Consider the following 12,086-nt stretch of genomic DNA (forward strand, 5'->3'; position numbering starts at 1 on the left):
GTTTAATGGTAAAGCGATGTATAAAATGAGAGCTGAAAAAAATGGGCAGTACAATAATTAGTTTTAAACAGAAAAAAATAAATAAAATCTCTATGCTCCATTTTATTTTTCCTGCAATTATTTTTTGTGATTTTATGGAAATCACATTTATTAGAAAGTTAAAACACATGGCATAGCTTAATTAAGTTGCTAGAGAATGTATTGATCATAAGGGATTGCAATGGAAAATAAATTATTTCTGCTAAGTTCTACTGAGCGCAGTTTGTAGAATGCCTTCCATAATAAGACCTAAAGTATTTTTCCTATGTAAAAACAGAGACCAGCAGAACTTAAAGTAAATTCACAGCTGTTTTCATCAGTATTTATTTAACACATGCAGCACCCTCTTGTGGTTCACTGCAGGAAATGAACTGCAGTAGCAAAACAGACAATACAACTTGTATAGTGTATAGAGTTCTAGAACAAGCAAAATCCAGTTAATTATAAAACGTGAACATCTGAATCAAAATAATAATAATAATACAAAGAACTTGACAGATCTGGACACCTGAGAAGTGTGTGGAAATCTTACTTCCCATTTACAGAGTGTGGACGCTCTGTTAGAAAAAGTTCAAAGCAGGCACTAAACGGTTTGGCATTATAAACCTACCATAGCATTTCCTATAGTAAAAGCAGAGAATTATCAGGAGTATAAATTTAAAAACTGTAGCACAGAACTACTGTTTTGACTAGAGGTAATGTGCATGTTTTTCTTGAGGTTTTTTTTCTACAGCATGTATGGCCATCCCAAGTCTGAATTATTATAAAAGAATGAAATCTGAAGGACATCTATAAATATAATTCCATGTGGTCACTGAAAGGTTTCAGGCTTGGCTTGTAAAATGAAAGGGATGACACAGTTGAGATGGTGTAGGCACGAGTGGCTAAATCTGTTCCCCCATGGGGGACATGTGCTCTATTTGTGCAGGTAAATCTTTGGCTTTGGACAACTGGATTTGGGAATCCATTGTAGTGGCTTCAGAACAGCCAAGTGCTCTAAACAACATAATGTCTCACAATAATGAAGATTTCGTGCTTTAAACATAACAATGAGTCACAATCTTAACAGTAACCAGGCTTAGTTGTGCATAGTCAATTAGCAATAACGGGGAAAAGCTTTAAATAGTGGCAAAGAAAACTGTGTACAAAAGGCCATAACCACTAACGTCTCTTACAGCATACAGTGTATACATTGTGTATACAAAATTGTATGACAGTATCCAAGGTACCCAGAATATATCCGTAATTTCAAAAACTTTAAGCCACAGCTTGATCCAGTGATTTCAAAAGAGATGAAAGTGGATTATTCCTTAATATCCAAGGTCTTGATATTTCCAAGTTGACAAATTGTATGGAAAATCAAAACATAAGCACACATTCCAACGTTTTAAAACAACGTTATCAAAAGAACTGTAACACTCCTTAATTTAAAGAAGGTGTATCCTTGCCGATATACCCAAACTAGTCAAAATCCATATGCAAAGTGTTTCTCAGTGAAGGCACTCCAGATTCTTGGCAAGTGTCCCTTGTGCATGCCACAGAGGAAACAGGCAGTGTAGGAGCTGAGGCATCTGTGTGTGACACTCCCGCAGAGATTTTAGAAAAATGACGCTGGTGGGAAAGTAGTTATTTAGTACTTCTTTTAAAAACATTCTGATAATAGTGTGTCCAGATGTTATTATTTTACAGGTTTTTCAAAATTCTGAACCATTGCTTTTAAAGAAAAAAAAAAAAAAGGACCTTCCCAAGCCACGATTTATGCATGGTTGCTGGTAAGCACTAGACTATCTAACTATATAGTTGCATATTCTCAAGTGCATATAATTTAGTGGTCGTGTGCTTCTTTCCAAACTGTCCCATAAATAAGGTAACATGATACCCGGGGTTCTAGTTTGCAGTGATGTCATTATCAGTCACTGTACAAAATAAACAAGGATCCCAGGTCTTAGAGTTCATGATGTCACAGACCATCCACTTCATCAATGCTGAAGCTGCTCCTTCTGCTGCTAGCCTTAGAAGTTCCAGGGGAAAGGGTAGACATAAGTGGATCACATGTCATCATGGGATCAGAGCTTAGCATGGTGTCTTCCATAAGCATAAGATCAAGCTCTGACTTGGAAATTGCAGGGAAAGAAGTGTCTGCGCAGGCACTGTTTTGGTATCCAAGGCCTGCAGAAAAGTCCACTGTCTGCTGATATGTAGTTTGCTGAGGAACTGTGAGTTGCTGATGAATACCTAGCATAGCATCTGATTCTTGCTTGACGGCATCATTGGGGTTCAAACCATGGGAGGAATTTGCAGCAAGGCCTTGAGCCTGTGCCTGTGCCTGCAGTTCCAGCTCCTTAAACACAAAGTATAAGTATTATTGAGACACGTTTGTCAGTGATAGTAAAGCCACAAGAGATATATATTACTATAGGCACTATTTTAACCCCCTTTGCGCCAGCGCCTCCTGGCCCTTTAGGGGTTTCAGATGCCGGGAGGCGGGGTTTATGATCATATGACAGCCATGATAGGCTGTCACATGATCAGAAAGCTCCCGATCGCAAGCAGTGATTGGGAGCTTTCCGTTAGCTGGCAGTAACTGTGCCAGGAGCATGCAGGGCTCACGCTCTTGATACAGCTGCATTTACAATCTGGCACACAAATATGCTGACACTGCGTTAAGGCCCACACGTCGGGAGGCTGCATATTCATGTACTGTTGATGTGGTAATGTCTTTAGTTCACATGTGTATGTAAAAAAAGGTTGACAGAGATAAGTAGTCTTGAGATAATCATACTTAAAGTGGAACCCAAAAGAGGAAGTTCCGCATTTTTTGCCTCCTCCCCACTCTCACTTTTGGACACCTATTTTTTTTGGCAGGAGTGGGTACGTGTTTTTGACAGGTACCCGCTCCCACTTCTGCTCGGATCGCCTAAATCAGGGGTAGAGAACGTTGGCTCTCCAGCTGTTTTGAAACTACAAGTCCCATGAGACATTGCAAGACCTTAACAATCACAGGCATGACTCCCAGTGGCAGAGGCATGATGGGATTTGTAGTCTCCAAACAGCTGGAGAGCCAAGGTTCCCTACCCCTGGCCTAAATGATACCACCAGAAGTTATCCCTCCCCCCACCTTTTCCAGCAGCCTATTATGGGTCCCAGAAGCCTGCAGGACCATTCAGAAAGCACAATGTGGCTCTCACGTGCACAGTGGGAAGCTGCAAGAAGCCACTGTTAAAATGCAGGTGCAGAGGACACCAAGACTGGTGAAAGACTGGCTCGGGCCCCATACACACTATTAGATTTTCTGAAGATTTTTGTCTTCAGATTTACCAAAACCATGTAGTGCAAGGGCCTGCCTGATTGCATGCAAATTGAAACTCTTAAGATTTGACCTCATATTATATGGTTTTGGTAAATCTGAAGACAAAAATCTGCAGAAAATCTAACATGTGTATGGGTCCTCAGGTTTTAAAAATTCAGCAGCTACAGCATTTGCAGATGCTGACTTGAAACATTTTTTTTTGGCTGGACTGAAGAGTCTCTTTAGGCTTAGTTCACACATATGCAAATTAGATGCGTTTTGAACCACATCCAATTCACATGACATGTGAACTAGCAGCCTTTTTAAAAGGGTCCTGAGCGTGTTTCAGTACGGTTATGTAACTATGGTGCGATTTTAAGTAACAATTTGCACTTGAATTGGTGAATAAAAGCCTCAATGTAAATGTAATTATATTTACTGCTCTCACCTTGATCCGAAGCCAAAGTTGCTTGTTAGCTTGTTCCAGTTGCTTTGAATGCATCTCCAAGTCTCGGCTCCTTTGTTGTTCTTTCTGCATATGTTTGATATAATCCACAGAGGCTCTCAAGATAGTCCCCTTATTCCACCGGGTTTCACTAAAATCCAATAGAGAGAGGGTGTCTTGTTATCCTAAGCATGCATGTGTACAGCAAGCAATACTTGCCTACATTTAGTTACATTTGGGATGCTTAACTGTCCCTTTTTTATTCTAATAAAAAAAAAAAAAATGTGCTCCTCCAGAGTTCCCAAAGCAGCTGAAGCCTGTCTAATGATAAGATCCCTCACACCTCTCACAAGGATACTTTTAGCTATCACATGAATCACATGAACATTTAGAGGTAAATTGTAGAAAACCTAGAAATATTTTTTATAATGTGTCAGTTTTATTTTTTTACACTTTCCATGTTTTTCCTGCACACAGAGCACCCCTTAAACCAGGTCAAAAAGGCTGGGTTTGCCACAAAGGTCCAGGAAACCAATTACAAGATGCTAACTAGATGGTACAGGGTGCCCATGACTCTGCATCGCATATTTCCTCAGGTATCAGGCACCTGCTGGCGATGTGGTGCTGGACAGGGCACTAGGCTACACATTTTTTGGGATTGCCGAAAATTACCGTATATACTCGAGTATAAGCCGAGATTTTCAGCCTCTTTTTTGAGGCTGAAAGTGCCCCCCTCGGCTTATACTCGAGTCATCGCTGTCTGCCTGCTCGATCAGCGTGTCGAGCAGACAGACAGCGGACATTCTACCCTTCAAACGCCGCGCCTTCGCCTCCGCCTGTGATAGGCGGAACACTGAATTTCCCAGCAGCCTGTGTTCCGCCTATCACGGACATCGTCTCATCCTCGTACTACGGACGAGGATGAGACGATGTCCGTGATAGGCGGAACACAGGCTGCTGGGAAATTCAGTGTTCCGCCTATCACAGGCGAAGGCGGAGGCGCGGCTTTTGAATTTTAGAATGGCCGCCGAGGCGCCGACGAAGAGCGGCGATCCTGGCAAGGCACGGGACGGAGGCAAGGCAAGGCACGGCACGGGACGGGACGGAGGCAAGGCACGACACGGGACGGAGGCAAGGCACGGCACGGGACGGAGGCAAGGAGGCAAGGCACGGCACGGGACGGAGGCAAGGAAGCAAGGCACGGGACGGAGGCTCGGGACACAGGCTCGGGACACAGGTAGGCTGGACACACACACACACACACACACACACACACATGGACACACACACACAGGGATGGATGGATGGATGGATGGAGACACACACACACACAGGGATGGATGGATGGAGACACACACACACAGGGATGGATGGATGGATGGAGACACACACACACAGGGATGGATGGATGGATGGACACACACACACACAGGGATGGATGGATGGATGGACACACACACACACAGGGATGGATGGACGGACACACAGGGATGGACGGACACACAGGGATGGACGGACACACAGGGATGGACGGACACACACACAGGGATGGACAGGCATGTCTCACCCTCGGCTTATACACGAGTCAATAAGTTTGCCAATTTTTTTGGGGGTAAATTGGGGGCCTCGGCTTATATTCGGGTCGGCCTATACTCGAGTATATACGGTAAACAGTTTTGGCAAGAACTGGCTGGGACTGTTAAAACACCGGACAAATGATGACCTGGCGGGGAAGCCCTCTGAATGGGGGGGGGGGTTCCATTAAAATTTGGCCCCAGGCGAGAGAGATTGTTTTCTTCCCAGTTTCCCCTTTATCCCTTTGCTTTCCTTCTTCTAAACCTCTTCTTCTCCCCTCCCCCTGCCCCCTTCCCTTACCTCCCCTTATATACCCTTTATGAAGCTCTGAGATATAACCCTTGCAGTTTCAGTAAAGAGGGTCGCATTAAAGAAGTTACTTGGCTGAAAGCTTTGTAAATGGTTTACAGTAAATATGATTGCCTCTTGGGGGATTATAAAATAATTCCCCCCCCCCCCCAATGGAGCAAATTAGACCATGCTTTATTGTTTGTTTGTTTTTTTCCCTTCCTCTGGATCAACTGTGTAGAATAGGATTGTGTATATGGTAGTTTTCAACTTGTGTGTGTTTTCTTTTTCCTTTTTTGAGTTGAACTAGATGGATGTGTTTTTTTTTTTCAACCAAATTAACTATGTAACTATGTTCTGTAAAAACTTAAACACATTGCTTTTATAAAAGCTGAAACTTTTAAGTACAAAAATAAAGCTATAACAATAAACCTCAACCCCAATAAAAAGGCCTAGAGAAAGGTATATTATACAGTACATATACACTGTATATTACTATATTATTTTTCATTTTTTGAACAATGATTTGTTTGTGAAACTCACAGATCATTTGTTTTTGGAATTAAATGGCCCAGCTCCTTTATGCGATCATTGATGTTGAATCTTCTCCTTCGTTCAACTGTAAGGCACAAAAAAACAAACAAATCTTGAAATAGATCATGGTACAGTATGCCACATAACATAAAACATCAGAAATATCTGCACTGACTGGGCCTTGACTGTGACATGGAAATTGGCTAAAGTTATTAGAATGTCATATGAGCTATGTTATATGAGATGTTCAGGACTTACTCATGTTATGTGTATCCTTTTTCTGACGCTCACGAACAAGAGCACGATTTTCTGCATCTGTGGGATAAACACAGCAAATTTAAAATGGCACATTAGTATTTGTACCAACTTTCTGTATAGGCCATTGCTGATGTATACATGCAAAGAAACCGTCCAGTCTTAGGTTGAACAAAAAAGAATAACTGAACTGTGTATGGTCAGCTTTAGAACCCCACAGGGAGACATGTTCTCAGTGATGGACCCTGACAACAGCATATGAAAATGCATTGCACATATAACAATGTTATTAGTTTACATACTACCTTTAAATTTCACTTTTGCCACTTTAGGAATTTTGGCTTACTGCTCCATTATAGGCACAGCAACAGCATAATGTATGTACGCATAAGATACACAGTCATAACGCTATGACAAGGCATTGCATTCCATGGCAGTACTTTCAGCTATTGGTGTATAATAATGAAGTATTTAGCTTATGCATTTTATGTTTGCATAACTAAATGGGGGTTTATATAAAACATATATATATATAAAACAGAAATTAGGCCAAAAATTGGCCAGTCTTGTCTTTAATTCCAGCACCAATTTGGCCATGCACATGGATAACAAAAGAGACCATCTTTGATGCATTTGGGACCTACAATGGAATCTTAGTAATTGCCAACCAGACATGCAAAAATAGTTTTTTTTCGTCATACTGTAAAATCCATCAAAATACGTCAACCTGTAAAATCCTTTTCTTGGAGTACATCATGGGGACACAGAACAACCATAATAATGACTATAAGTGTTATAAGCCACCTACTGGTGAATGGACACTGGCAGATACTTAAACATGAAGTCCTCCCCTATATAACCCCTCCTACACAGAAAGGACCTCAGTTTTGTGGCAAAGCAATGACTATCCCTGAAAAGATGGGAGGAACCTCTGTGTCCCATGTTGTACTCCAAGAAAACTATTTTACAGTTACGTATGATGAAAAAAACTATTTTCTTTATCGTACATCACAGGACAAAGAGCAACCATAAATAATGACTATATGGGATGTCCTAAAGCAATGCACTTGACGGGAGGGAGACACGATCACAGAATTCGCCACCAGAGGAGGACTTCTTCTGCTACCCAAAACATACTGTGGCCAAAGCAGTATCCTCCGTGGCTTTGATATCCATCTGGTAAAATTCTTTGAATGGATAAACAAAAGACCATGTAACGGCCATAAAATCCTGAGCCTCTGACACCTGATGGCGGATGGCCCAATATGCCCCCACATACCTGGTAGCGAGTGCTTTGACGAAAAAAAAAAAGGGATGGGGGACCTTGGCCTTTCAAGCCATGGGCTCAAAAAATTAACTGGCGAATCCAATGAAAATAGTTAACTTGGATGCTTCCTGCCCATCCTGGGGTCTACCTGCAGCACAAACCAGGATTCCTGACCTGCGCTGACAATTCAAGTAAATCTGACTGCCTGAAATACCTCCAGAGTATGCAGTGATCTTACTCCTGCCAACTGAGGATCAGAAAAGAAGGCAAGACATTGTCTTGATTCCAGTGAAAACTAGACACCAATCTAGGCAAAAAATGGATGAGGACACAACATCACCTTATCATGATGCGAGACCAAGAACGGCTTCTTGCATGAAAAAGCTGCCGCCAATTATGACACTCCACTTAGTGAAGTGATTGCCACCAAAGAAACCACTTTCTGAGATAGAGGACCAACAGAATCCCCCGACTGGTTCAAAAAGCCACCTCTGCAAGGACAGTCAAGATCAAATTCAAGTCCCAAGGACACAAGAATGGACTGACAGACAGGACTGTCTACGTTACACGCTGTATGAATCAAGAGAAACAACGACCTTCTGGAAAAAAAATTATAGGGACAAACCCTGATCCTAAATGGTACATAAGGCCAATCTCCTTAAAAAAAACATTTTCAAGTCCTGTAATTGAAGTTCTCCGAAGCTGGTTTCATGGCCTGAACAGTGCTGAGATACAGGACTCAAGACCATTAGGTCCCGCTGGACTGGGAGCGTCCAAGAAGCGGCCCTAGAAGCTTCGCTTTGTCAGTGTGCCAAGCCCTCCTGGGCTAATTTGGCTAGCATTATCAGTGTTACCTTTGCAAAAGATGTGGCAGAAGTCCAAACAGAAGGAAAGCGTCAAATAAGGGAGAATTAGTCCCTAAGGCATTACCAGTGCATCTACCCCTATTGCCAGTTGAACCCTCGTCCCAGACAACCTGTCCCAACTTGTTGTAGAACTTGGAATCTAGTAGATTCACCTGCAGAGTCCCCCCTGCCACTATTCTATACTTGGAATATGCACTGACGATAGAGACAGCACTTGTGCTGTCCCAGATGGAATGTGGTTCACCTTCCTGAGCCGCGTGACTCCTGGTGCCGCCCTAATTGTTGGTATATATATGCCCCTGCAGAGGCTTTTTTGGAGAGAACCTACAAATGGTTTGTACTATAATCCAGAACAAGGCATACTGGTCACAAGTTCCACGATAATTATGGGCAGTATTCTCACCTGTGGAGACCAAGTCCGCTGAACTATAGCCACCCTCAAACCAAATGGAGAAACTGGCATCAGTGGTTATCTTCCAATACCTGAAAGGAAGAATTCAACCTTTCTAGATTCTGAACCATCAACCACCAATCTTTAGCTGTGCAACACCCCAGTAACAGAGCCAATGCCTGGATCTTTAAGTTCCAGGCATGAGCCTCTCCAAGACCTGGAGTAGGACTGTACATAAGGAATGTGCTTCGACTTGGAAAATCTGGACCAACTGCTTCCTGAGCAAAGGTATACTGAGTATGACGCCCCCTTTCCGTTTGATATTGATTATTTTGTTCTATGGATGCAAAGTAACACAATTTTATATGGCAAATGTTCCGTTCTATAGACACATATAAGCACAATTCTATGTGGTAAATTGTTTCACTAACACAATTTCTGTGTTTATTAGGATTAAAGTTCTCATTACAGGGAACATTTATAGAGTACCAGGTGGTTGTACACAGGGATTTTATACATGTTCTTGTATTCTTTGCACATTGTTTTATTTTATTAGCGCTACACTTTTGTATAGATTGCATGCATTTATGTATGCAGTATAATGCAAATAAATACATATCTATACAGTTTAATGTAATAAGCACATATTTATGCAATTTAATGCAAAAAAAAAACTAAACAAAAAAAACACACACATGTATGCAGTTCAAGTTTATGTAAACATGCGTTTCTATGCTAGTAAGCATGTATGCAACATGTGTTTATGCAAGTAAGCAATCGTGTCTATGCATCAAGTGACCATGTATATAAGCAAACATGCAACATGTATCTATGAAAAAATGTGTCTTATGCAACTCTGCCTTTGAGAAAATACGAGCTTTTAGCAAACCTAAGCTTTTAGCAAATATGAGTTCCACCTTCTGAGATAAAGCTTTTAGCAAGCATGAGCCTTTAGCAAGCATGAGTTTTAACCACTTGCCTACAGGGCACTTACACCCGCTTTATGCCCAGGCCATTTTTCAACTTTCAGCACTGTCGCACTTTGAATGACAATTGCGTGGTCATGCTACACTGTACCCAGATGAAATTTTTATCATTTTCTTCACACAAATAGAGCTTTCTTTTGGTGGTAATTGTGAATGTGACAGACCTAGCCGGGACCAAGGCTTTTGGAGGGGACTGAATGCGAGCCTCTTGCCCACCGATTATGGGCCCTGGTATTTGGGGAAACGGTGCTGTTTGTGAGCTGTATGCCTGGGGACCCCTGTGGTGGTGTTACTTGGATTCAGGTCCGTGCCCCCCCCCCCCCCCCAAAGACACACAGACTCTGGATATGTATTATATATGTCATCAACTCCAGTCACCTGTCTGTTGGGTAAATGAGTCTAGTCTGGCTTATAAGAGTATTCCACACATTGTTGTTTGTGCTAATTAACCATGTGTTTATGTTTATGGTAATGTATATTGAATAGTCAGTCAGTAAGCTAGGAGACAAAGTCTTGCCCTGAAGAGTCTTAACTCTCAGACAACTAGTCTGGGTCAACGATTAGATAATTAGGTTAGGTTTTAGTCATCCTGCTGTATATATTTGTGGGAGATCTCAAATAAAAGACTATTCCTAATGTACTCCAAGACTGGTGTTGTCTAATTCTTGGGGGTTCCTATAGCCAGATCCATTGGACTCATGTTCCAGGACTTAGGAAGCGGTACACTGACAGAAACACTCAAGCGGAGTGTGGGGGGATAGGTTCTGTCACAGTAATTAATCACTGTTGGGTTTTTTATTTTTTAAGTCACTTTTTCTTACTCACTGATGTGCGCTGATGAGGCTGGACTAATAAGCTAAACTGATGGGCATTGATGAGGTGCCACTTATAGGCACTGATGAGGAGGCACTAATATGCCGCACTTATAAGCACTATTAGGTGGCACTGATGAGCACTAATAGGTGAAAGGGATAGGTGGTATTGATGGGTGGCACTGATGGGCAGCAGTGATGGACAGCACTGATAGGCGAGATGAGACTTATAGCCAGCATGGACTGGCATCACTAATGGGCACTGATTGGTGGCACTTGTGGGCAGTGGCACGCACTGATGGGCACTCATCACAGCCACTGATTTGTGGCACTGGTGTCACTACTGTAATCAGGGCACTGATGATCAGTGCCCTGATTACATGTGTAGATGTCTCCTATGAGGGGATGCCGATGCTCAGCTCTCCTCGCCACACACTCTGTCAGTGTGAAGCGAGGAGCAGCGATTACAGGCATCTCTGTGTTTACACGTGACCGGCTGTGATTGGACACAGCTGATCACATGGTTAAAGAGCCGCGTACGCGTCTCTTTACAGATATCCAGGTCGCACCCCCCAGCAAGAGCGGCCATTCTGGGATACCACCATATAATGTTCCAGAATGAGAGCAGCACTGCCCTGCCGTCATTTAACATGAGCTTTTAGTGAACATGAACTAAAGCCAGATTGCAATAATGCACATGTTCAACTGTACCAGGCCCCATACTATTTTTGTGCCAAATGCACAGTATTCTGGAGAACAACACTTTGAAGTGCACTGCTAGTGGTGTATCAACTTATTTAAGTCTATATACCCTGGATTAAGTAGGAAGTATGCAGTATATAATCAAGAGGTGTCTGGCCACACATTTCTCCCATAGTAAGTACTCACACGTCATTAGCATCCATGGGCTGCTGTTAAGTCTCAACCGGCCCTGTTGAACCTGCCATCCACATGGCAAACATGGCTGCCCCTCCACTTCCTGCCTATATAGAAATAGGCCCCTTCACCCTCTAGAGGAGAAACGGAAGCCCATACTCCTAATAAGTGCACAGGGAATGTTTTAAACAGCAAATTGCCCCTAGGGGCTATTAAGAGAAAACCAGTCAGATCTCTTTTTTCTTTTTAAACAGAAACTGCAAAAAAATGCAAGCTTAGCATTAGGACTCTGAGCATAACAGGAGTCCAATCTTCACCCATCATGACAGGCTTTATCATAAAAAAACCTTCAGGGACTGGGTCCCCCTTAATGTGGGGTCCACTCCCCTGGACCTGTATAGCACCCTACATGAAAGCACTTTGGTCAGAACAAACACTGCACAGGGTTCCATTAAAGCAAAGT

At 42.5% G+C, this 12,086-nt stretch overlaps 1 protein-coding gene across 2 annotated transcripts in view; it reads right to left on the reverse strand.

The window, feature by feature from the left end:
• Nucleotides 1-335: 335 nt before the first annotated feature.
• Nucleotides 336-12,086, reverse strand: part of TFEB (transcription factor EB) — a 97,037-nt gene continuing 85,286 nt past the window's right edge. For both annotated transcript variants that reach the window (XM_077481365.1, XM_077481366.1), the window contains 4 exons: nt 6,429-6,485; nt 6,180-6,255; nt 3,777-3,924; nt 336-2,380 (listed from right to left, as the gene is read on the reverse strand). In XM_077481365.1, the coding sequence (XP_077337491.1) occupies nt 2,000-2,380; nt 3,777-3,924; nt 6,180-6,255; nt 6,429-6,485 (662 nt within the window). In that variant the 3' untranslated portion in view covers nt 336-1,999. The remainder of the gene's footprint in view (nt 2,381-3,776; nt 3,925-6,179; nt 6,256-6,428; nt 6,486-12,086) is intronic.

The sequence above is a fragment of the Lithobates pipiens genome, unplaced genomic scaffold (assembly GCF_037356315.1).
Source record: "Lithobates pipiens isolate NorthernLeopardFrog02 unplaced genomic scaffold, aLitPip1_a1.2 Scaffold_16, whole genome shotgun sequence".
In the NCBI taxonomy this organism is placed as follows: Eukaryota; Metazoa; Chordata; class Amphibia; order Anura; family Ranidae; genus Lithobates; species Lithobates pipiens.